This window comes from Biomphalaria glabrata, chromosome 4, assembly GCF_947242115.1.
Source record: "Biomphalaria glabrata chromosome 4, xgBioGlab47.1, whole genome shotgun sequence".
NCBI classification, from domain to species: domain Eukaryota; kingdom Metazoa; phylum Mollusca; class Gastropoda; family Planorbidae; genus Biomphalaria; species Biomphalaria glabrata.
In genome coordinates, this window is record NC_074714.1 from 8,211,335 (window position 1) to 8,238,516 (window position 27,182).

At 33.9% G+C, this 27,182-nt stretch overlaps 2 protein-coding genes across 4 annotated transcripts; one reads left to right on the forward strand and one right to left on the reverse strand.

Moving 5' to 3' along the window:
* Window positions 1-12: 12 nt before the first annotated feature.
* On the forward strand, window positions 13-8,569 carry LOC106052115 (mannose-1-phosphate guanyltransferase beta-like). Of its 3 annotated transcripts, none has more exons than XM_056026042.1 (10): window positions 13-157; window positions 2,132-2,331; window positions 3,030-3,110; window positions 3,807-3,855; window positions 4,017-4,159; window positions 5,290-5,448; window positions 5,700-5,778; window positions 6,684-6,811; window positions 7,086-7,268; window positions 7,862-8,569. In XM_056026042.1, the coding sequence occupies exons 2-10, from the start codon at window positions 2,203-2,205 to the stop codon at window positions 7,991-7,993; spliced, it is 1,083 nt and encodes a 360-aa protein (XP_055882017.1). In that variant the 5' UTR covers window positions 13-157; window positions 2,132-2,202; the 3' UTR covers window positions 7,994-8,569. The 3 variants fall into 3 exon arrangements, with proteins under 3 accessions (XP_055882017.1, XP_013062827.1, XP_055882018.1); XM_013207373.2 differs by having other exon boundaries at window positions 39-176; XM_056026043.1 differs by having other exon boundaries at window positions 50-133.
* A 1,564-nt stretch (window positions 8,570-10,133) lies between these two features.
* Window positions 10,134-26,302, reverse strand: LOC106052114 (uncharacterized). The gene is made up of 17 exons (XM_056026040.1): window positions 26,173-26,302; window positions 23,050-23,102; window positions 21,622-21,676; window positions 20,005-20,087; window positions 19,599-19,727; window positions 19,394-19,480; window positions 19,117-19,252; window positions 18,298-18,401; window positions 18,049-18,187; window positions 17,010-17,097; window positions 16,788-16,899; window positions 16,252-16,317; window positions 15,945-16,087; window positions 15,043-15,182; window positions 13,972-14,141; window positions 12,804-12,996; window positions 10,134-10,290 (listed from the first exon to the last, which is right to left on the reverse strand). The coding sequence occupies exons 1-17, from the start codon at window positions 26,183-26,185 to the stop codon at window positions 10,199-10,201; spliced, it is 1,803 nt and encodes a 600-aa protein (XP_055882015.1). The 5' UTR covers window positions 26,186-26,302; the 3' UTR covers window positions 10,134-10,198.
* Window positions 26,303-27,182: the final 880 nt, after the last annotated feature.

The window sequence follows — 27,182 nt, forward strand, 5'->3', positions numbered from 1 at the left end:
ATTAACAAAAACAAGGAAGAAAAGGGCGAAATGTTTGTTAGAATCTGACCTGGAAGTAGTTACAGGCTGTGGTCTGTTTCGTGGCAGTGGCATTTTTCATTCAACTCCTAACATTCTTGTTGCATCACCGAATGTGAATTATCAATTCTTATTGAAAGTTAGATCTAGATCGATAGGTTTCTATTTCCAATTATTAAATGCCGACCATATATATAAAATTACACTTTTATCTTACTATTAGCTTAGACTCTTATTATATAGATCTATAATAGATATAGATCTATAGAATATAGAATCTATATTGACTATATTGTCTATATAATACTATATTATTATATATTATAATTATTATTAATATTATATAGTATATTATTTATAATTATACTTATACTAGTTAGTATAAATTATTAAATGTAATTAAATATATATTTTATATATTTATTATACTAGATCTACTCTACTATCATTAGTATCATCTAGACTCTAGAATCTATCTAGAGTCTAGAGACCTATGAACTAGCCGTAATCTTATGGTAATCCTGTACAGTGTATATCACCGTCCCGCGTTCATAAAATGTAGTTGGCAGCTTTCGAAATGACACGCCTCCCCCCACCAAAAAAAAAATCTAGCTAAGTTGCTGGTCAACCCTTGACAATAAAAAATGACGTGGGGCGCTCATCTACAGGATTACCAAACTGAGATCCTTAAATAATAAATACAAAGCTTTTATTCTGGAACTAGTCTAGGAATCACTTTAATAATATATTTGCTGTACAATACAATTTAATTATTTTAACATATTTACTGTTGTTGTTCAACTGAATGTATCCATCCTTAAAATACTTTTTGCCATCTTCCGTATTTGGAAACAACCAATCTCTTATGCCCTTACATGCTCTATTTCTCCACTGCTCCTTTTATGGTCTGGAACTAACATGCTGCCATGACCTTTGTCGTGCAAATATTTAACAAATGAAAGCATTAATAATTTGTTGTTCTAATTTTACTTGTACGCTTCCACCACATAAGTGCAGTGGTTTTGAGTAATTCATATTCTCCGTCACCTAATTTTCTTAGCACTATAGTGAAATAATTTGTTGATTTTTATAGGAAGTCTTTTTTTTCATTCTAAAGACAATTAAACTGAGTCATGATATAAAACAGTTTTCATAACATAAAATGTGAATAGTAGCCTTGAATAATCTACTAGAAATCAATCAAATAGAAGTTCACAGTATTCTTATTAGTTTACTTTTAACAATAGCCACAATACCTAGCCCTGGCATAACTCCTAAGTGTGCTCTAAACCGTAGGCTAAAAGTTAACAAAAAAAAAGTACATGACAGCAGCCAAACTTTAAATCACATGTCTTAAAAGATTGAATGATTAATGAGAATGCATTGTATTTAAATAAACATCATGAAACTGAAGTTGTAAAAAAAAAAAAGAATTGATGGTGGAATTGTATTTTCTTACAATAGACAAAATGTAATAGTAACTCATTGGTCTATAATACATATTGTCACATTTTTAACTCATACAAATATCAATAAAAACAAAACACACAAATATTTGTATCAACAACACTATTAGCCCAGTGTGTTTTCCATACAGGTCACTAAGGTCAGACACTATACATGTACACTTTTATGTCTTTCTTCAATACAAAAATATGATACAATTCAACTGTTTGATATAAACATTTGACATGTAAATTAGGAGTAAGTCTGGTGTGAATGTATATTTTGGTTTTCTATAGTTATAATGTTTTATTTGATGTAATGCAAAAATTGTATGACAAAATTCCTTATGGATAATAAAGATTATTATTATTGTTATTAAGAAAACAAACATTTCTTTTAATTAAAAAAAAAAGGGATCTTTCCTATTTTTTTAATTATTTTGTCTTAAAATTTTAATTTGGGTTTTTATTTTTATTGGTTTTTCTTACTAGCCCAGGTAACTTATATTTAAACTCAGCGTTGTGAATAAACTGGACCCAGTCCTTGTTAATGTTTTTTTTTTCACAAAAACAATTGCACCTCTTATTAGTTGGCCTAGTGAAATCAACCTAAACGTCTCAGTATATTTATCCAAACATTAAATTATTTATTTTTTTTATAATTGCAGCACATTAAAAAGTAACTTCAAAGTACATGTCTAGCAGTAGGCAGTAAGTTCTTCACATATTAAAGAAAAAAATGAAAGCTCTAATTCTTGTCGGTGGCTATGGTACAAGGCTGCGACCTTTAACTCTCAGCATCCCTAAACCTTTGGTGGAGTTTGGGAATAAGCCTATGTTGTTCCATCAGTTGGAAGCCCTGGTTGCTGTAAGTACAATGGTACCTTCAATCTCTTTTGATAATAAATCAGTTTGACTATCAGATGAGTGCATGCTCATTAATATAATAAGTTATGTTGAACTGGGTTTGTCTTTCTATTGATGGAATGTTCAGCAGAAGCTCACAACATAATGATGTTGAATCTTTAAAATGTAAGTTTGATAAATAGGTGTCATCAGCATGTAGCTCTGCTTGCTGCTCAAAAACTTTTGTTATTTTAAAGCCTGTTAAAGCTTATAGCATTCTAAGAATGTAAATGGAAACACTAAGAGAAGGAATTCATACATGGAGAAAAGAATCTATCCATATATAAAAATGCTAATTTATGTTTATTTTACTAAACAGTAACAGCCTAGGACTTAATGATTGCTCTCTATTATCCCCTCTTTCACTGTCTTTACTCTGTTTTTTTTTTTTTTTTTTGAGTCCCCTCAGAGTTGCTAAAATTTTATATTTTTGGGGGAAATGTAAATGCAGTTGGTCATTGTGCTTCTGTCTTGACTATTGTTAATCACCAACCACATAACAAGTTTGTATAGATTGTTTTCTTGTAGTTGTTTTTTTATCTTTAAAATATATCTTCATGTGCAACTTTGACCATAAGCTCAGATTTCGTTTAACACTTAATGACTTTGTCATCTGGTAATGTTAAATAAGACATCATATTTTGTCTGCCTTGAACTTAGGCTGGTGTGAAGCACATTGTCCTGGCTGTAAGCTACAGAGCTGAACAGATGGAGAAAGAAATGGAGAGCCTGCAAACACAGGTGGGTCAATACTGAGACGAACTCTAACACAGCAAGTTACAGTCATATACCTTTATTGATATAGATGTTTTGTTGTGCGGTTTTAAGTTACAAACAATCAATAGTGAATGACAATTATAGTTGATGTTTTTATGGTGGTGAAATGGCTAGATTTTAGTAAATAGAGTTTGTTATTTGAATAGTTTATGTCAGTGTAAAACTTTTGGTGCATTGTGGCCTATAGACAATTAGAAACCTGAACATGACTTTTCTTCATTTGGCCAAGCCACATATAATAGACCTTTATATAAGTCAAATGCTATAATTTTCCAGTTTAACTGAGATATTTACCCATGTTTCATGCAGAAATGACATATGAGAAACATAACATAGTCTAAGTGTAAAAATATTTTATTAATGTTCCTAAATTACTTCACCTTTTACAGTACAATGATACATTCATGTCATACTAATATCATTGTTGAGTCATATTATGTATACACGTGACACTATATTTAACAATGCAATAAATTTATATTTTAGATAATTATTTGTAAACTACAATATATAATGTTATTAAATAATTTTAATTCCTAATTATTATCTTCAAATACATTGAAAATTGGGATTTTAAAAATCAGTCTTCATTATTCTAAGTGCTTCATTGCATATAGTTTATTACCACTTTGAATCTTACATTTGAACCATTTCTTTCAGCTTGGTGTCAAAATATCAATATCCCTTGAAAATGAACCTTTGGGCACTGGTGAGTTTAAGACTGTCTTACTAATACACTATAAAATTAAAGAAAAATAAATATGAGACTAAAAAGTTTAGTACAGTAATACAATTTTATATATTTAATAATTTTTCTTTTATACATTTGTCATTTTATATTAGTGAAAATACATTTTTTTTGTTTAATAGCGGGTCCATTAGCCCTGGCCAGAGACATCCTGTCTCAAGATGATGATCCTTTCTTTGTACTAAATAGTGACATCATTTGTGACTTTCCATTCAAAGACATGCTTCTGTTTCACAGACACCATGGAAGAGAAGGAACCATTGTGGTGAGTGCATTTTTTTAAATCTATATATCAGGAAAAGAAGATAAATGAGTTTCTATTTTTTCAAGTCAACACTCTGGCTGGCAAAGGAGGAACTCTCTCCTCAATACTGTGAAGAGAAGATTGCTGGGCTAGCTCAGTCATATTGTAAGATATGGCACACTGTCGAAAGCCATCTTTCAAGGTACATGGGTGAAAGATGGCCGTCAGGAGATGAAAAAGGAGCATGAAAAGGGTCATCCAAAGAAAAGCTGGCTGGACAACATAAAAGAATGGACCGGCCTCTCTCTTGATATCCTGCTAAGAGCAGCTGCTGACCGAAAAAAATGGAAGGCTTTGGTTTATGCAAACTGTCACAGTCTGAGATGGTACCTGTGCTACTTTCATTTGTAATATTTTTGCCCTGCAACATTTCCTGCTAACAATTCGCTGTAATTGTAACTTAATGTGACAGACATTTCTTACCTAATTGATTTCATTCATGGTAGGGAGCAATTACAAAACACTTCCATTGATTTTTAGAACAACCAAAATCCTTTTGAAACTGTTTAATTTGTCTCATAAGGTCTTTGCTCAAGTCTTATGTATGTTATAATAAAATGATTGCTATGTAGTGCTGTCAGTTTGCTACTTGCTGTTTCTTACAGGGATGTCTGTTTGAATGTCCATGGGGAAGAAAGCAACCTTTTTTTAATCCCTTGAAAAACTTCCTGCAGGATGTGTGGCTGGGAATCGAAGTAGGCTTGAGCTTGGCTTGACTATTTATCAAGGGGGCTCGAGATTTGACCCCTGACTTGAGCAAGTTGTGTTTACTTGAGCACCTTAAGGCAGCAGAAAAACCTTCTCCCAGATATCCCTGCCCCCACTGGTCCACAAACGAGATGGGCATAGCTCTCTGAGCATGCTATATTCATAAAAGTAGCGCTATATAAAAACTATTTTTAAAAATGTTCAAGTTTTTTTGTTTTTTTTTTATATGGGATCCACCCCTCACAATGGGATCCACCCCTTACACAGCTAACATGATGTTCTACCAGTATATCTTTTTTAGAGCAAGGAGTCGTCATAAATAGAAATAGTTTCGACCTGTAAAAAAACAAAGAAAAAAATGATGATATAGTTTGTTCTTTCAGGTGACTAAAGTAGATGAGCCTTCAAAATATGGTGTTGTCATCTACAACCCTGAAGATGGTCAAATCCAAAAATTTGTGGAGAAGCCCCAAGAGTATGTCTCTAACAAAATCAATGCTGGCATGTATATATTTAGCCCAAGCATGCTGAAAAGAATCAAGGTTTGTGCCTGTTTGTTCTCATGTTTCTGTTAAAAACTCTGCCAGACCAAAACCTTTATGATGATCAAATAAATTCAATTCAGAGCTGACCAATTCTGTTCTGAATATTTTTGTTGTTTTCTTTTTCAAAGTTTCCACTATTTCCCTTTTTTTTTTTTTTTAAATTTTTCATATTTTAAATCTTTCATTGTTAACAATAGTTTTAATATAACAATATAAATTATAAAGTAACTTTTTTGTTTTTACCTTAGCTTCAACCAACATCGATTGAAAAAGAAGTTTTCCCACAGATGGCAGAAGATAAAAATTTGTATGCAATGGAGCTTCAAGGTAATTATTTCACTTGGACAACATATACATAAGTTGTTGAATAAGGATATTGATGGGTTTTTCAGCCTGAAGAGAAGACTTGACTATCATTTTGTTATTAAAGGGACATGAGAATTTTGCTCATCCTGGACAGAAGGAAGAGTTCCTCATTAGCTTTCTAACTACACAAGAGTTGCAAATATTAATAATAATATCTTTATTATCCTTGAGGAAGTTTGTCTTACATGTTGCATTACACATAACATAAGGTTTGTATGGGGTATCTAGCAGGGGTTAGCACCTCTAGTGGACAGACTTGGTTCACTCTTGGTTTCCATACAATACCCAACTCTCACCTATGGCTTCTAGTAGCTGTAACATGTGCAGCAGCCTCAACCCTGTAAACAGCTTGATTAGCCGGCTAAACCAGGAAGAGGATATCTGACGAGTTCATTCAGTAGTGTGGTTCTGTCAAACCTAGCATGTGAAGTCTGGACTTGGTGGCTTGTGCGAAACATTGCCATAACTAGACGAATTGAACAGAAAAATTTCCACTACTTCCACCACACCTTGACCTTTTATGGTAAATTATGAGATTAAAGCCTTAACAAATTAATGACTAAGAAAAAATATTTAATTGAGAATGAAATGACTGGGAATAAAGTGATCAAAGATGAAATGACAGGGAACCAACAAAACATTACAATGATAGTAGAAAGTAGATTCATACCACAGTTTCACTCAAACATTCCATGTGAAGTTCACATTAAACAATTGGATTTTAATCAATGATTCAAATGCTAAAGGAATAAAAGAGATATTGTCTCTTTTTTTTTTTTTTTGTGATCGGTGACTTGTATATCTGGATAAAATGTTAATTTTATTTTAAGTGTAGCAATCATGATTTTTTTAATTATGATGACAAGGTTTCTGGATGGATGTTGGACAGCCTAAAGATTTCCTGACTGGTATGTGCATGTATTTATCTTCACTGAAAGTTAAACAGCCAGAAAAACTTCATCAAGGACCAGGCATTGTTGGCAATGTTCTTATAGTAAGTTCTTTTTTTTAAGGGTTCTATGTTTCTATAATAATTGAATAGTTACTGAATAAGTTAATTAAAACTTAATAATTGTTAGGTTATTTAATATCAACTACAGGGTATAAATTGTATATATATTTTAAACAAATTATGATGGAATATCACTATGAACAATATAAAGCCTATTTTTATTGGATTCGAAGTTTCATTGATAAGTTTAAAAGAACTACTATTGCAGGATTATAAATAATTTCAAGCTCTAATACTGGAACTACTTTTTTTATAGGATCCATCAGCTAAAATTGGCAACAACTGTCGAATAGGTCCCAACGTGACCATAGGCCCTAATGTTGTCATAGAAGACGGAGTGTGTATCAAAAGATGCACAGTGCTCAAGGAGGCACACATCAAATCTCATTCTTGGCTGGAGTCGTGTATCATCGGCTGGAAGTGTGTTGTGGGAAACTGGGTATGTTTTACATCTTCTATAAATAGTTTTGCGTCTGCTTTTATTTATTCACTCCTATATATGCAAAACAGCTAACAATCAACTTCAATTGACTTAACAACTTCAATTCAAAGTGCATATACCCTATAACTCTTTCTCTCCTAATTGACGATACCATCGTTCATTTGACCTCATTAAATTAAATAATTTTTTAGTTTTATAAACTTGACTTTCTGTTATATAAAAAGAGCATGCATTTCCTTATAATTCTTGACCAAATACAAGATTTTCTGATAACAAGCAACAAAGCTATGGAAGCTTAATAATAACAAGGTAGTGAAATAGTAATGAGCAAAACGAAGAATTTCTTTGAAACATAGAATAATAATTACAGAGACAAAAAGTTAATTGTACTAGATAACAAATTAACACTGTCTAACAAACCAAATAATTGAAATTTTGAGACAAAAATTTAAAATTTGCTTCCAGGTCCAGAAAGTTCTTAAATATCAATTTTCATATTAATTATTAGCCATTAGCTAGAAATTCTGATTCTTTCAGAATTTTAAAGAAAAAGTATTTGTACTAAATCCATTTTTCACTCTTAATTGCAGGTAAGAATGGAGAATGTCTCTGTACTGGGAGAGGACGTGATTGTAAAGGATGAGATTTACATCAATGGGGGCAGAATCCTTCCGCATAAATCTATAGCAGAATCTGTGCCTGACCCACAAATTATCATGTAATCCAGCCATTAGGAATCTTTGTTATTATGTGTTGATATTTTGGTCTACCCAAGTCTGCTGCAGCAAACATCAAGCATATTTGGTTAAGTGCTTTACAAACTTAGAATACTTCATGCATTATTTGTATTAAATTATTATTTGGTTGCCATTGTCAAAAGACATGAGCTTCATCAGGAGATATACATTAATAATTCAATAATGGAACTGAATACTGGGAGCACATGTTGAAAGGCTTTTTTTTAGGTGTGTTTTATGGACTGATGTTGCAAAGTAATTTTTTTTTATCCTACATACAACATAGAATCTCTGTATGTTTATACAAGCTAAGAAATAAACAAATGAACATAAACCAGGGTCTGAAAATGACATTGATTGTAATCACTCATGAGATCACTATTTTGAATGTATTTATCAAACATAAATTAAAATCCACTATTCACCTTCAACAATCTAGCTCTACAAATAAATTGTTTTGGTTTCATTGGATTTCCAGTTTAGGAATCAGTACATGGGTTCAGATGAACAAATTTTATTTCATCTTAATTAGGTTTCTAAGTGTTATTTTGCTTTTTTTTTTTTAAAACAAACATGCTTCATGGGATGCATCTTTAAGGGAAGTGTATGAATGGGTTTTAAATGGGGAGATTTTAGTGCCAACTGCTGAGTTTTTCTTTTGTTTTATCATTTGCTGAATTACTAGTGTACACTATAGAATTAATGAAAGTGTATTAAAACTGTTTGCATTAAATAATCATGTGACTTCTGAATATCATGTGACATTCCATAGCTAATGGTGTGTATTTTGTAATGATACTTTTGTTCAAACTACTTAGTCTATATATTTCTAACTATGCCATTTTGTTGCTGTACAACTTTTGTCTTCATCAATTTCCCCTTAAGACTGTGGAGTTACTGATGTTGCAATAGAACTGTTCACTAACCCACGAATCGCTGTAGAGTGAGTGATGTTGTATAACTTTTATCTTCATCAATTTATCCACAAATCTCTATATTGAAAGTATTGAGTGATGTAGAGTTGTTTCTCTGTGGCCAAAAATTCTTATTAGAATATGTACCCAGCACAACACTTTTATTTTCTTTATTTTGAAGTGAGTGGACTTTGACTCAACCATGTATTTAAACTGAGTAACAATATCTGTTTCTATCAGCATTTAGTTGTGAAAACCATTTACCACCTCAGTGATTCACATATTGTTCCACATTTAACTTAATGAATGAATTGTATGATATACTGGTAACACAAAGAGAAGAATCAATCAGAAATATGAATACATCTGTAAGGTGTCAATAATAACATACTTGCTCTAATAAGAGGTATTCTGATTGGCTCAATGTGTCAGGCTTAAAAGCTGTGGCCTGTTGAAACAATGAGAACCCTAACACTTACCATTGACAATTATAACTAATATAACACATCAACTGAATTTTATATACACTGCCTTGGCCTTTATGTTTTCTTAGTCTCTCACATAACTGGTTAACTTGTTCACTAACAATTGTTTTCTCTAGTAAGTACTAGTAGAATTACCAGGGGACCTAACTCATCTAAAACATTTGTATGAAGTCAGTAGCTTATACTGTATGTATCCTATTACCCATTTTGCTGTGCACTATTTCATTTCTACATTTATTTATCATATCATGGTGTTATATATTTATTTGTGACATTTTCATTTATTTTTAAAATCCTTTTTTTTTACTTCAGTTATATTTATATCTATATGTTACATTTTTCACTGGCTTTTTTTTAATAATGAAGAATCAATTCACCATCAATTCATACATGTGACTTTGAGAGATCTACTATATGTTGAACATAACATTAGAATTACAAAAAGAGTTCAAAGCTTGATGTGGAAGCCTAACTGTGGAACTTTTGTTATTATGTATTTGTTGATGCATTTTATAAAAACACTGAAGCATTTGAACCATGACCTTCATATTGCATGGAATCTTCAGGTCTACATATTGAAATAATATCTTTAATTAATATATCTGTGGGTGATATTTGCTCATTAAATTGTGAAATGGTTTTTATATAAAACAATTTGTTGTTCCCTTTATAAAGCACAATCTGATGCAGGACATGATTCAGAAGTGACAACAAAATCAGATTAATTTTAGAAGGATTTATTGACCTAGTTATATATATTCACATAAACATTTTTTAAAATCAGCATAGAATCAAGAAAAGTCTTGCTCAAAACTGTAATCGGATGCACCAAGTCCTCCAAAGGCAGATTCTAAAGCACTGGACAATTTCCCAGCAACTGCATCTAAGACAATAAAATTGACCATAGGTTAACATTTGTAATCAATACCCTCCCCCCTCAACAAAGTTAATTTACACTTCTTCTGATCAAGCTATGTGCGGAGCAAATTTCTTCTATCTTCTGTCATATCTTTAACCAGTCATTGCAAACGTGCGTAATTCCAAACATCTGGAAAACTTCAGAAATCATACCAGTGCCTAAGAAACCAAAAATAGATTGCTTAAATGATTTCCGCCCAGTAGCACTAACACCTATTGTTATGAAATGTTTTGAAAAATATATTCTTAAACAACTTGTAGCAAAAGTCAATAACAGCCTAGACCCTCACCAATTTGCATACAAAGCAGCTAGAGGAACTGAGGATGCCATTCTATTGCTTTTGGACCAGCTTTATAAGCATCTCGATATACCCAAAACATATGCACGAGTCCTCTTCGTAGATTTCTCCTCGGCTTTCAATACCATACAGCCACATCTAATGATAAACAAACTGAGTAACTTAAATGTAAGCCCTTACTTGCAAGCATGGGTTCTAAACTTTTTAACCCAACGGCCCCAGTATGTTAAAGTCAACAACACCAAATCGTCAACTCGAGTTCTATGTACGGGTGCTCCACAAGGTTGTGTACTTTCTCCTGTGCTATACACTCTTTACACTAATGACATAAGAAGCATCTATGACTCAGTTAAACTCATTAAATTCGCTGATGATACTGCCATAGTCGGTCTTATTTCAGGAGACGAAACTCAGTATCGAAGCTCGATAGAAGAGTTTACAAACTGGTGCACCGACAACTTTCTAGAACTGAATGTAACAAAAACTAAAGAACTTATAATAGATTTTAGAAAGAAAAAACAAACTATACGTGAACTGCAAATAAACACTACATCTATAGAACAAGTAAAGGCATATAAATATCTAGGCATTATCATCAACAACAAGCTTTCATGGGAAGACCACCTTGGAACTCTGACAAAGAAAACAGCCCAGCGACTCTTTTTTCTATACAAACTCAACAGTTTTAAATTAAACAAGAAGATCCTTGAGACATTTTACGGCGCGACAGTACAAAATCTGCTAACATACGGAATAAGTTGTTGGCAAGGCAACGCCTCATCTAAACTGTTGCAACGTCTAGAAAACATCATTAAAAAAGCATCAAAAATTACACTCACAACATTACCACATTTAAAGGAACTTTTTGAACAAACGTGCCTAAGAAAAATCGAAAAAATCTTGGAAGACAACGGCCACCCGCTCCATCAGAACTACGCCAGGTCGTCGCGAAGTGGGCGACTGCTGTCAATCAAAACAAGAACGGAGCGGTACAAAAACTCGTTCGTACCTCACTCGGTCAGACTCTATCACCGCCACTCATTGATCAGGGAACATGAAATGCACCAAGATACCTGTGTGTAGTCGCTGAATGAACTCTTTATGTTGTCTGTTGTATTTATGTGTATTTTTCTGTTGTGTTGTCTTTATATGAGAAACGAGTCCTTGTAATCACAACAAATTTCCGTAAGGATCAATAAAGCAGTCTTAGTCTTAGTCTTAGTCTTCACTTCTTTATCAGTAGAACATGTATTGCTGATGGTGGGTTTTATGTCTTGGATCACCAGAAAAAGGACAGACTGTGAAGGTGACATAAAAATGACCGTAATTTTAAAAACCTTCATGGTGTTAACATTTGGATAGAGAGACTGATTCTTCAATATTCAAGCTAAGGAGTCATACAAGAGCAGCAAATGACAGTGGCAACTCTTAAAGGAAATTAGTATTATTACAAACTTTGATGAATCCATGAAAGACTTCAGTGTGACCAAGCTATTTCTTTCAATTGAGGTCTGTTGTGGTATATGAACTAGTTCCTCATTAAGACCTTATTCATAACCTATTTAAGATTTATTAATACAAGTGAACTATCTATGGCATCCTTCAGTTGCAAAGCAACTATGGATCATCTTATGGAAATGAGATGAATCAGTTCCCCCCTATCCACGCAGCTGATGTATCCAAAGAAATGGTAGTGCCGATACACTTTGGGCTCATATGTGTTGCAGGTTCTGCCTGGATGTAGCACGGGGTGCTGTAAAAATTGCCTAGGGTCACCAACTCCTGATTTTTCCTCAGGATTTACTCCCGAAGACTTTCATTTGATTGGGTATAGCTGCAAGGCAACAGAGGTTTGAATTCAGAGTTTTCCTTCTTCTAGGTGGGTAGCCAGCCATGGCTAACGAGCCCCTCCTGCACGAAGCTTACTGGTTAAGGTGCCAGTTTCTTGCCATTGGCCCTTCTCCTGTTAGTGAGAACAGTTCTGCTGGATTCAATATCTGAGCCACGCGTAAAGGCCAGGAGTTGGACTGGTTGTCAGAGGCTATTTGAGACGCATGCCATTAGGTTGCATTTTATAGTTAGTGGAGTGCTTACATCCATTACCACTTCCAGCAAGTGAACTATATGGCCGTTATATATCCATATATATTTCCTATATGAATGATAAATGTCTACATACCTGCTTTCTTCTTCTTCTTTTTCTCTCGCTTTTCTGCCAACTTTTTACCCTTCTTAGTTGTAAGCCCACCAAACCTTTCTAGCTGTTTCTTGGGAGGAGGTCCTCTGGGCCGTACTTTGTCATTGGTTGGGGTTGTCTGCTCTTTGCCTTTTTTATTTTTACTCTCTCCAACAGTCACTGTGACACCTTTCAGCTGGGGACAAAAAAAAAAAGGAATATAAATGTTTGTTAAAATTAATTCTTATTTAAAATCAAATTGGATAAGATTGGATCATATCAGATTGGATCAAATAGGGTTGGATCTGATTAGGATCACATATGATTGGATACAGATTGAATCCAATTAGATGTGATCCTATGGAATGGTCATTGAAGAACCATTATGGGAATAAAACTCAGGACATCCACATTATTAACCAAACACTTTACAGTTTCCGGAATTTTCAGACTTCCACCCATTTTTGTCCAGAACCCATGAAGAGCTTGTAAGATAACAGATTTAGGAACTGAAAAAATGTTTTGCCACTTAAATCCTTAGATGGATATACATCCTGAAATACCAGCTATCAAGGTTAAAGTTCAAACCCTACTAACTAGCTGCCTTTAATAGAGTTATGGATGTTGGAAGAATTCAAAGTTGTGCATGTCAAATTTCAAACACAGAAGTAGCAGATAACACTCCATTACAAATGAGCAGACAACACTCCCATTACAAATGGTCAGACAACACTTCCATTACAAATTAGCAGACAACACTCCCATTACAAATGAGCAGACTACATTCCCATTACAAATGAGCAGACTACATTCCCATTACAAATGAGCAGACTACATTCCCATTACAAATGGTCAGACAACACTTCCATTACAAATGGTCAGACAACACTTCCATTACAAATTAGCAGACTACATTCCCATTACAAATGAGCAGACTACATTCCCATTACAAATGAGCAGACTACATTCCCATTACAAATGGTCAGACAACACTTCCATTACAAATGGTCAGACAACACTTCCATTACAAATGATACATTAAATAGTAAAAAGCACATTCTCTTCTATTTTGAAAAAAAAAATCTTCCAAAATTAACAATTAAAGATAAAAGTGGGTACTGTGTGTGAGTGAATAGTGTTTTATTACAGACATGATGTTTCAAAGAACTACCTCTGTCTGGTCATCCTCCTCCTCCATTTCCTCTTCATCTCCAGAAACATCTTCATCTGACATCTCATCATTATTATCTTCTTTTTCTTCTACCAAGTCCTCTTCCCTGATGACAGCTTTCAGAGGACCAACAGATGCTATCTGCATACAATGTTCTTTTGTTCCTAGACCTGGGCACAATAGTTAATATAGAACTTAATACTTTTTTTATGTAATTAATTTTTGAAGAGTCTTAATATATTTTTAAAAGCCATAAACCATTTTGTAAACCAAATATTGATGTCATCAGTGGCTTAGGATCCCCCCCCCACCCCTGTGGAGTCCAAGTAGGGAAAAAAGTTATGAATGGCAAGAACCTAACAGTTCTATGACTAACCAAGTTTTGGTAAGCCAATATTGTGACTAGTGAAATTTGCCCTAGTGGAGCGTCACTAAAGAATGGCAACCATGTCCTTCAAAGCTGCATAGTCTATCATCATCTGAACCAACCAACATAAAAAATGAGAACAAAGAAGCATGGTCAAGAGGCCAAGTGCGCTTGAACTTGGCTACCTAGAAGGGGGCTCGAGGTTCGACACCCGACTCGGGCAGAGTTGTGCTTACTGAGAGCCTAAAGGCAGCACGGAAAACCAACTCCTAGATACCCCCTCCCCCAACTGGTCCACAAAAGAGATTGGACCAAAAGCGCTATGAGCATGCTTTAAGCATAAAAGAGTGCGCTATATAAAAGCTATAATAATAATAGTTCTAAAAGCTAGTTTATTTATAGACTAAAGTAGATTTTAATTATATTACTCATGGAACTAATACAGTTAGCCAATGAGCATGAAGAAAAAGAAACAAAATAGTTTGACCAAAATCATTTTCATTCCAACTTATATAATAAAGTCTCAATTATGGATCATCAGCATGAATTTAAAAAAATCTCCCTTTCTCTGAGTCATTCACCAACCATTCTTATATTTCAAATATATATTTGTTCTGCAAGGACTTTGCCTAGAAAATATTATCAACCCACAAGCCCTTACAGTATCTTGTTAAAACTGTGCATTAAAGTGTAAAGCTACCAACCGCTGAGCATTTTGGACTCATCTGCTAAAAGGTCATCAATGTTGAACTCTTTGCCCCATTCTGTAACAATCTTTGCCTCTATGTGACTTGCTGTTTCATTGGTTGGTTCTGGTGGTACAGTGTAGTAAGTGATCTTCCCACTGGACAGGACAATCAAATTATAAGGAATCATAAATCCTTACAGTCAGAGTAACTTATTACAAAACTTATTAGACAAGATAACTACAAAAATAAACAGGGTGTTAGGTGTTGATTATTACAGAATGGAAATGTAATGACCTAAATGTGTACAGCCACGATAACATGCCCCTTACAAGATACACATAAGATAGTTATCTTCCAAACCCAGGGAAAAGAAGAAGAGGTAGACAGAGAAATCAATGGGAAACAACCTCAAGGAATGGACAGGCCCATCATTAAAAGAGTCTAGTCAAGGTGAAAGACAGGGGAAAGGAGAAAGACTGTAGACAGATCATGTGTTGTGCCCAACAGACTAAGGGATAGGTGAATTTTAAAATTAAAACCTGCTACTTTTTTGAGTCGAGGATCCCAGCTACATGCTAGAATTGCTATGTAATTTATGATCTAACTAACATAGTCAAGTGAGACACTGTACTCATCCTTAATCTTTGGAATTGAAGTCATTTCCATTATTATTATTAGTGTTCTAAAGAGAAACCATGTAAAAAGTCTGAAAACAAATCTTGAAGATCTTTGAATGTGAATGCCAATAAGAAAGAATGCAAACATGAAGTGGACAAGCTTCCAGCCCAAATATAAAAGAAAAAAGGAAGGACTGAAAAGAAGGAATAGGTTTTGGACTCCTAAAATGATTGATGATGTGACATAAGTACCAAATGGGAGTACAATGACTAGAACTAAAAATGGTTGACTGCTCTCACAAGTTCCAGTCTTGAAGCATGTGTCGAGCTGCCCTGGTGATATCTGGGATACCTCCCTTCCTCAACTTCCCCATCCTTGTAGCCAACAAGTTCAGGAACTCATTCACATCTTTATAGTCTGGGATATTGTAGTGCAACATCATCTGAGAACAAAACTTTCTTTTTTATCATTTCATGCCTAGAAATGTCAACATTTAAAAATGATCTGTAGGGATACTATCAAACAAAACAAACCAGTAATTGATATAATGTAAAGAAATCAGCAGTAATACTGTTAAGTGTCTACTAAACACTAATATAATCTAACCTGCATTTTCTGACACCGAGATAAAATGGCTTCCACACATGGGATTGGATCATCTAGATCTTCAAGCTAATAGAGATAAAACAAGTATAAGAAAAATGAAAGGACAAAATGATTTCTTGCAAATTTACATGTAAGAAAAGATAGAAGTATATCTAGTTGTTAAAGATTTACAAGCTATGAGCTCAGAAAGGCTTTATCATGTTAAAATATAAACTAAATATTTGGAGAATATGCATACTATTTGCCAACATCATACAATGCTGTAAAAGTCTGAGTCATTAATGTATCAAATTTATATTTGGAACAAAGTCTAGCATTGGGGTTGGAAGTAATGAAATTAGATACAGTGTTAGCAGGTAAATGCTTGGGTTTGAATTAGGCTGATATTATATTATTACGTCTGAATATATTCCATTTTAATCACATTTTGTAATGTCTAGACATGTTGATTTTTTTCAGACGCTAATTAACAAACCCTTTGCAATTAGTGTACGTCACAATATATCATTAGAATAGAATGAAATTTATCAACATACTTTCACAACATTTCTTAAAACAGCAGCTACATCTGAGGAACTGTTACTGAGTACTACACCAGGACTGTCCAGCAATTTGATGTGCTTGTCCAAATGGACAGACTGCATCTGCCTGAATAAAAACATTGCTGGACTGTAAAACGAGCTTAACAAACAAAACAACATCATGATCAAGACTGTAAAATGGTTGAGAAGTAGTCGCTAGGAATAGCATGTCATTACCTGGTGACTCCTGGGATAGCTCCCACTTCACAAGTCTTGGCTCTCTTCAAACTGTTGATCAAACTACTTTTACCAGTGTTGGGGAAACCTTGCAGAGAAAGAAACATAACAGTTGCATTGTGACAGTAGAAAAGATAAAACTAACTTTAACCTTGATTTAACATCAATGTTATGGTTTGCAATTATCCTAAAATCACACGCAGCCATGCTATACCCAAAAATGAACAAATTCTGCTTTGTTTTTAATGTTACCAAATCTGAGGTATCAAATCAGCATGAACATAAAACACCTGACTGCCTATCAAATTGTATTTGCTGATCTCCTAAGGCACTATGGAAACCTACTCCCTATCTCACACAGGTCGCTAAAAGAGACCCAACCAGAGAGTACTAAGCACGCTAAAGCATGAAAGATTTCCTATACAGGATTTTTTTTTTTAAGTGGTAACAAAATTATATCAACACAGAGCTACAGACTTTGATATTCCTTGACATTCCTTGACTCCCTCAGAGCAACATCTTTTTTTAGACACCCACATCAAACATCTTACAGCTTGGAAAATTGCTTAAGTGGGATTGAACTATTTAAAATACATTAAAGGAAATATTTGTAATCATAATGAAATACTCTCTCTTCACAATACACTGGTGTATGTAATACAATGCCAATTAGATTTTATGTCACAATTTAGGCCATGTTGTGCCCCAATGACAATTAGTAGTTTTGGATCTAGATTTGGATTCTGACAAGTTTAAACCTTAAAATGTTAGATAGTATTTTGTATAAATACACATTGTATTTTTTAAATTTCATTTTATTTACTGATGTCATGTATTAGTACCTATTGTACAAAAGATTTATAATATGAAATTATCAAAATTTAATATAAATACAAACATCTAACTATTCATCACAATAGGTAATGCCTTCTAGAGTTTCAAAATATTTGTACACCCAGGCAGGTACAAAAAATTGCACATTTTTTTTCTAATTTTTTTTAAATAAACCATTTACAAGAAAAAAAGATTAATACTTTACCTACAACCCCAACGTTGATGGCTAATTCTGTGGTACGGCAGTAATTTTTTAAAAGTTTCATAAGCACATCAGCACCCAAACAATTACTGGATTTGAGAAGGTCATCACTAGCGCTTGAGTAGTCTACCTTTGTCTGAGTCTATAACAAAGAGAATGTCGAAAATCAAATACATTGATAAAGTTTTGTATACAAAATCTCAATAAGAGTTAAGAACACATTATTTACCAAAATGTTAATAGCAAACTTACCAGCCTGTCCCTCTGTTGCTGCGTTGAGGCTTTAAAAGCAATGGCAGGAAGCTCTTTTCTTAAATATTTCAACCAAGATTCTACGATGTCCTTAGGTACAAGATCTGGAACAAAAAATAAAAATTATGAAATAATTGTGTTGTGCATAGTTTAATTTATGCATGTAACATTTGTTTACAGTGTAATTGTTGTTGTTGGTCCAAACACTATCCATCGTGTATTCTAAGACACTGGTACGACAAAATAGAAAACACCAAACTGTGGGAGATGAGTGGACAGAAAAATATAGAGAAGCAGATCTTAGGAAGTGGAGATGGATTGGTCCCACCCTTAGAAAAGATACCAACAACAGAGCTAGACAGGCCTTAGAATGGAACCGTTCCATTTGAAACGCAAAGGAAAGATGATCATGATGTATTCTATGAACTAATAGTCCCTTACACATTTATGAGTAGCGCACAGTTTAATTCTTTATCAAAATTAATGTTAATTTTAATTCAACAAAACTGAATATTCATCATCATCATTTGATTGAGGGCTTGAGAGGCTCAAATCCTCTCTTGCAAAAGCCCTGGACAGAAACCCTGCTATCTTGCGTGGTGCATAAATGTCGCCATACAGGTCGAGAATTTTTGGTTTCCCAGACCTGTCGAGACGGAGATCAGCGAGTCAAACAGAATATGAGGCACGGTTTCCTCTTCCTCCATCATATTCATTGTAATGACTCACATTCCAATTTTATTTTTTTTAATCAAACTACACCTATCATGGTTATTCCTTTTTTTTTTAATCAATTCTCTTTGAAAAAAAAAAATTAACCTATTTTATTGAGAACCAAGACCAGCTTTTTGTTCCCTGGTGCCAACCTGACCGCTTCTTCCACCTCTAGACAACGGCTTCCTAATGGATCCCTGGCGTCAAGCACTTCTAAAACCACATCTGCTGCATCAATGACCTGTCACAAACATACATTTTTCACTAAGTTTTATTGAAAAAGACAGGTTCTAAAAAAATTCTGTAAAGTATGTGCTAGAGATCATATGAAAAGGATCTTGGTAATAACAAACATTAAGATTCTATCATCCAGGGTTCTTACCTTTTTGAATTCCTTATAGAAAGTTTTCCTTGAGTTTTCTAAAACTTTATTAGCACTCTGTAACTCTTCCTGTTTCTCTCCCTTGTTCTAAGAATAAAAAGAAATAATAACTACAGATAATAGAAAACTATCTACAAATTAAGTTTTAAATAAAATTTTGAATTTTACACAGAAAAGTAATGAAATAAAAAAAAAATATAACAACCTGTTTATCATAATCTTTTTGACGTTTCTCTGCATCTTTGATTATATCTGTGAGATTTCTCTTCTGATTCTGAAGTTTTTCTCTTGCCTTTTTTCTGGCAGCTTTTTGTTTCATTTTTTCCTCTTCTCTCTAAACAAACATTTTAAGCAAACCAAAAAAATAACATTAACATTTTTTTTAAAACATTAGTTGACAATGCAATAAATGTAGTGCATCGAACAAAATTGTCGCAGTAAATTCAACTCTGTTAGTATCATAAGGTGGTTCTAGTAAACATGTTTCATTTCCAGCATGTCAAACCAGAGTTTAAAATCTTCCATAGTTGCCAGACATAAATTTAGTAATATTATGTCCAGTTCTTTTCACTTCAAAAAAAAAAACAAATATACACATTTTGTTAACTTACTTTCTGTTTGTAAGCTTGAGCTTCTTTTAAAACTTCTTCTTTGAAAGGCAAAATGTTGGGTATCCCAGGATCTTTCTTTGATGCTGTTTGGTGAAAACCAAAGAATTTTATGAGTTCTAATTGAAGCCATACAAGTAACAAAAAAAATTTACGTTCAGTATTAAAATATAAAAGTTTGTGACTAACACATGGAAAGGTGGCACTGCAACTGAATTGGGATAAATGTCCCAACTTGGTAATGATCAATGCACCTTGTCACATAAATAATATGAACTGTTTGTATCACTAATAATATGGTTAAATCTACCTCAACTGCCAAAAAAACTACTAAGTGATGGAAAAAGACAAAAAAAAAAAAAAAAAAAAGTCAGCCCCATGCTACAAAACAATGGCCATTTATTTCTAAAAAAAATCAGTTATCTTCAGGCAGCTAAGAAAGACAACAGTTATCGACACATGTCCCATTTTTATCGTGCTATAAATATTGATTACTGCTCTAATGATAAGATATTTATTAGAATTAAACAGTTGCCTGGATATTAAGTGCTGTAAGCAAAGCTCCATAATACCCAGGCAAACTAATCTGTGTCAATGCTTATGACTTACAGTTGAGTGATATGTTTATTTCTACACAGATCTAGATCTAATTCTCCTCTAGATCTAAATTAGATCAGAATTACAAATTCACATAAACATCAAAGTAAATGTGAGGGAATATCATCCTTAGATCAGTGTGACTGAGGTGCGTCTCTAGATAACAACTTGATTTTAACTCAAGATTCTAGATCTATGACTGACAAAATAAATAAAAAAGTCATGTGTTTGGAGTTGACTAAATTATGTATATTGATGTTCCTTCTTCCAAACGGTTTCTCTTGAGGAGCAAAACTTAAATGATTTATTTATCAAGACTTCAATAATTTACAGCTAAAAATGTGTGTAGTGGGCCATTAATATATAACAGGAACAAGAGTATGCTTTGTTAAAAACTGTCGGGCGTCCTTAAAAGTTTGTGATTGGCAATGAGGAATTTCTGTTGGAGGGTAATTTTTTTTTAAAGTATGAAATATCATCGTAATGCTGGCTGTTTCACGGAATAGTAATAATAATAAAAGATTCAGGTCAAGCTGACCAGTGGCCAGCGTGTGGTTAGTTTGTTTGTGCCTATGTGTCATCCATTCTATTAGAAGATACAAGGGCCAAAAAGTGTGTTGCTGGAGGAGAGCCGTTCCATTTTAAAACAGTGTGTCATGTATTGTGTGTGTGTGTAAAAGGGGGGGGGGGGCTTTATAAAGCAGGCAGACTAGAGGGCTACAACTAATAGGCCTAAAAAGTGTTTCTGCTTGCTCCACATCTGGGGGATTAAGGGTCGTTTGATTTAATGATGCAAGAGAAAAGGGGATCTGAAAGAATTTGAGAACCAGAAAAAAAATGTGTTGGGGGCTGAGGAAGCATTGTAATGCTGACCATTTGAATGTTCCTGCAAAACAAAAATAAAAAAAAATATATATATATATACCAACTATTTCAACCCTAGAGCAGGGGTAAAATATAAGACGAATTTCCTTACGGACAATAAATATTATTATTATTAGAGATATGCCAATTTCACAAAACCTTTTCTGGGATTTTTTCTCTCTTCTCTCCTTTTTTTCTTGTTGTGTTCTCTCACCTGGGAAAAGAGAAGAAACATTGACATTAGGAGGTGAACTATTTCCTTTTCTGCGTGCACATTACAAACTAGTGTCTGTATTAGCCACATAACAGGCACAACATCATCTGCCCTATAACAAAAGTTAAATTAATGATGCCTAACATCGTCTGCCCCTTCACGAATAGATCAGATGTTAATGATGCCTATTTTTGTTTAACAAGGAAGGTAGAGTTCAAGGTAGAGTTCATGGTAGAGTTCATGGTAGAGTTCATTTCTTATCCCTTGCTTTGCTGACATAGTATTTCAAAGCATACTTAGAGAGCCAGGCATCTGTGCATAAGCCTGGAAAGTGAGGACTGACCAGGTTATTAGGTCACATTGTGTATATGTGTAAGATAAAAAAAAAAACTTGTTTTTGTAAGACCAGATTTTTCAAATACCTAGAATAGATGTAAAAAAAAAAAAAAAAGTGTAATTTAGAAATGTAATGTAGAAGGTTAAGAAGGCGGACAAAAAGAATAATTACATAAGACAGATTAGATAGATATGTAAACTCTAGAAAAATATGTTCTACGATGTTTTTCTCCAGTGTATTCAGATGCACCCCAGAACTTACATATGTGATATAAATTGTGAAACAACACTATACTCTATACTCACTATACTATATACCAGAAAATTATTGTGACATAGAAAATTGAAATCATTGAAGGTTATTGCTTCCAATCGATACAAGACACTTTTGCAGCAATATGTCATGCAAGCTTTTTTGATCAGGTAAAAAAGGAACATTCTTTCATGGGAGCTACATGAGATCTTAGTTCTGAACTTCTATCATGAAAAGATAATGATTTGAAAATCTACCATGACTGTCTTTAAAATAACAAGCTCTAAGATGTTTAGTGTCATAAAACAGAGACAACTTCCAAGGGATGTTAGAATTCTCAGTAAAGGGAGTCGCTAATGTATGAGATATCATGACCTTATACAGAACACACCAAAGCTGGTAGTAATAAATTATATACAATTTAATAAAAGTTCAAACAGCATTTGAGTGAAGGCTTGAATCCTCTCCTTAATAAAAGTAGTACAGTTCTAACAAAACTTACTCTGAAATATGGTAAAAAAAAGTTCCCCTTTCAGACCTTGTGGTCTATAGGGCAGATGATGTAAAGGTCATCTGTTTCTGTTGCCTACGGTTTATGAGGGTGTGATGTGGCCAGCACAACGACCAACCGCCTTTACTTTTCCCCAACTAACATTAGGTACCCATTAGAGCTGGGTGGACTCAGAGGCGCCCGAAGATCCTGAAGTTAAAAATCCCAGTCTTCACCAGGATTCGAACCCCAGACTTTCATTTACTTTCATATAATGACAACTTTATCACATACCTTTCTCTCCACTTTAACACGGTGCTTAGTTGATTGCCTCTTGCTTTTTGATCCTAGAGAATAACAAAACAAAAGTCTTAAAAGCTGAATTATTCTAAGAGTTAATCACCTACTTGGTATGAATGTCTCTATGAATAGATCTGATCTATCTAGTTATAACATAGATTCTAGTACAAAGTGGTCAAACGGAGCAGATCTATAAATCTAGATATCTACTTAGAGTAAAGTATGAGAACAAGCAAGATATATTTTAAAAAAAAACTTGCCTAAGGATGTAACTCCACTCCTTTTTAGATATTAAACAAAATTAATTAATTTACAACTCTTTAATTGAATAGTTGTTGTAGTTTTATTTATGTGTTGCCTTTGACAATAAATAATTGTGAAAAGTAGAAATAATGTGTTTTGTATCACAGACAGAGTGAGTTGATATTTAATAAGCTTTGTAAAGAATGTCTAGTCTTTCGAGATCTGGATCTCTAACAAAGAGTAGTAGTCTATTCAGTGTCTATTCTCTAGATGCAGATCCAGAAACAATCTAGGTACATCTATATTTTCTTTTCTCTGTACCATATAAAATTAAATGTCTTATAATTTATATTAGAATTGATGCCAATGTCTGCTTCTGATTGAATGCAAGGCGCATGAGAATCCCAACCCTTTTAGGGAGTTCCTAATCGTCTATCATCTGCACAGCCTGATTGTTGATAGAATACTCCTATCACTGAAGATAGCAGCACAAACTAAATTTACTGCTTAATTGGCAGCAGCATAGTTCTTTTGCCACATTGGGAGCAGCATAGAAGATATCCTGAGTCATCATAAGACAAAGCAGGACAACTTATACTTCTGAAAGAATGTCTTAGTACACACTAATCATCCACCAGAAGATGATGCAAAGTGTCCAGAACTACAAGGAGATCATATAAAACTAGAAAAGACAATAGGATGGGCATCATTTCAGTCTTAAGTAATCTATAATGAAAATTAACAATTTATCTTTTTTTTTTTATTTATTCTTATTGTTATATTTGTTGTCATTATCCTTCTTAATTTTATTAATTAAATTTTAACTAATATTCAATTAAAGCAACTAGTCTCTTCTCATTGTTATCTTCTAGTGTGCATGTACTATATTACTATATATATAATATTGTATATGCCAGCGAGACAGACAAAATTAACTTCCTCTAAACTTTAAATGAACAAACAAGACTTTTCACCATAATGATGATCTAGATCTACTACCAGAATCACAAGTAGATCTATCACTAGCATCATCTACTAGATTATTCTAGATCTAGAATCTAGTCTAGTACTTACTGCCTAGTCATACTCATATATTCACTCATATTTTACACATAGTTAAATTGTACTTGTTAACCTCCTTCAGTCATAGGACCACTATGGTTCATCTTGAACACTTTTTCATGTGACTGTGAAGCCCTATTTTGGAGAGACAGTCCCGTCCACATATATCACAGGTTAAAGTGGCTTTTGCTTTGGTGGTAGAGGAGCCAGCCATTTTTTTGGATGGCAGGCTTTTCTTCCAGAGCAGAGTCCCTTGTTTTTTTACTGTCCGTGGCTTTCTTGGTCACCGTCTCTCTTCATCTAGTGTGGTCTAGGGCTATGTCTTCCAAATGGTCAGTATCAATGTTCACTATTTTTAGCTCCAGTTTTACTACATCCACGTAACGGAGGTAAGGGAACCCAGTTTTCTTGAGCCAGACGCGAGTTGCCAATAAAGAATGATTTTCGGGTTGCGATTGTCCTCCATCAGGCGAAGATGTGCAGGCAGCATTGTCTGAGGACTGTAAAGATGCCGAGAAGGCCCGTTCAAGCAAGGATCTCAGTACTGCACATTCTCTCTTGCCATGTGATTTTCAAGATCCTTAGGAGGCAGCGCAAGTGGAATGAGTTTAGTTTTATCTCTTGTTTGCGAAGTTAGTCCACGACTCACTGCTGTACAGTAGTGTACTCAGTATGCATGCATTGTAGACCTACATTTTGTACTAAACCTATATTATCTAGGTAGATCTATATCTCTAGTATTTCAATGACTGTCTAGTCATGTGGTAGACCTATGACTGAACTATTCTTATTCTAAACTTCCTGCAAGGGTTGGTAACACCATGGGCAGTGTTTTAACCAGTGACCATCTAGATAACAGTTCAGCCAGTCTGAGTATTTAATTAGGTTTAGTTTTTCTATTTGTAAATTATGGTTCAGTGTATTACCTATTATTGATATACTTTATTTTTATTCTTCTGCTAAGAATCTTAGTAAGAATAAATACATTTTAAAAGCAGATCTAGACTGTCTCTATAATACTCTATATTGACTGTATTACTGTATATATTATATTTATATCTAGTAGAGACAATAGAGTTTAGATCTAGATTAGAATCTAACTTAACTAACTAGATTTTACTAGATCTAGATCTACAATTGACTAGATTCTAGATAAAGATTGACCTAGTCTAGGACTTCTAGGACCTAGTCCTAGATCTATTCTAGGCCTAGAGGAACACACGTAGTCGTAGGATGTAATCATCTTTTTTTTTCTTTCATTTTTTCATTCTTGTCTTATCATTTATGTCTAGTATTACAGTAGTATTAGTATTAGTATTACTATTAACTAATTAAGTATTACTGTGACTTTAAACTTTAGTATTACTAAGACTAAAGTCTAAGTATGTATTACTATTAGTATTTTTACTTTAACTATTAGATCTCTTATTAGTATTAAAAATTTTAGCATTATTATTATTATTATTATTACACATTTTTTGGAGCAACTAGAATCTAGATCTAGACTAGATCTACTATCATCTACTATCTAGATTAACTACTTTAGACACTTTAGTAGTTTAGTCTTTAGCTAGTCTAGATCTACTACTAGTACTACTATTACTACTAGATCTAGATTCTAGTAGTAACTAGCTAGATCTCATCTAGATCTAGATCTAGTACTACAAATAATTGAAATACTACATCTACTAATCATCTAGTCACTAACGTTCACTACGACACTAGTCTAACTCTAGATCAATCTATGTTCAATTAGAAAGAATACATTTTAAAAATGAATGTCAATGAATGATAATCTAATCTTATACTTACTTATTTTAACCATTCTCTATAGAAATTAGAAGAAAAGATAAATAGAGTCTAGATCTAGATCTAAATTCTAAATCCTACACCTCTCTGGTCCTCACTCTACCGGAAGTTTATACCATGTGTTCGTGTTTACTAGTCTAAGTGATGCGTGATGCTTGGTTTTTTATACCCAAATATTATTTTTTTGTTTACTAGCTATAGATTTAGATCTTAGTTTTCTGTACTTGGCGTATTTTTTTTTTTAGAGTAACAATTAAAAATATATAATTTATATGCTTTATTTAAATCCATAATAAGACGATAATTGTATATAAACACAACAAAAGGTGAATTAGATCTACTAAGGCTACTATAGTAAAGTGGGCGTAGCGGGGGTCCGCAGAGTTCAAATACACCGTATCCCCTCCCTTCCCATGGAAAAATTTGCCACAATGATCTGTTTTCTTATCTTATCTTATATAATACAGACGTTACTTTAAAAAAAAAAGAAAATGATTACGTCCTACGCGTCATCCATTTAATCATGCGTTTTAACCAATGACTTAAATTCTGCCAAGTCAGTGGTTTTCCTGGCTAGCTCAGGCAACCCATTCCTTGCTATAATACGCAGGGGAAGAAGGAGTATTTGTACAAATTTGTCCTAGTATTTTCTTCTTCTCCCTCGGCTCTTGGAACTCTAGGCCAGCAAAAGTGAACAAGAGCTCCCTCTCACCGGCCTGAATGAGAACAGTGTACACTGTTCTGTACCTGACAGGTGGGTCAGACTCGCGGCACTAAGACCCCCGCCATTTTCCTTTTCTATACCAGGCTAACTGTGCGGGACACACCATTTATGTAACGGCCCTTTGAGGAACAGCGCCTGGATTGTGACAAGGTTGTGGGAGCTTTTTTACAACTCCGCACAGTGCAATGAGGATGCTCTCACACCCCCTTAGGCACCCCCCACGGGAGTCTTGTTTTGCTAGCCTTTAGCCTAATCGTTTCCTCTTACGATCGTTTCCACCCGGGGGCAA

Bases quoted from the DNA above. Each gene is read 5' to 3' on its own strand.
- LOC106052114 (XM_056026040.1), bottom strand. The intron at 16,318-16,787 runs GTATGTTGATAA...TATCTCTATTAG, and splicing joins TTTTAAGAAATGTTGTGAAA to CTTGAAGATCTAGATGATCC. The intron at 14,142-15,042 runs GTTGGTAGCTTT...TATTGTGCCCAG, and splicing joins TGAGTCCAAAATGCTCAGCG to GTCTAGGAACAAAAGAACAT.
- LOC106052115 (XM_056026042.1), top strand. From the start codon at position 2,203: ATGAAAGCTCTAATTCTTGTCGGTGGCTATGGTACAAGGCTGCGACCT. The intron at 2,332-3,029 runs GTAAGTACAATG...CCTTGAACTTAG, and splicing joins AGTTGGAAGCCCTGGTTGCT to GCTGGTGTGAAGCACATTGT. The intron at 4,160-5,289 runs GTGAGTGCATTT...TTGTTCTTTCAG, and splicing joins GAAGAGAAGGAACCATTGTG to GTGACTAAAGTAGATGAGCC.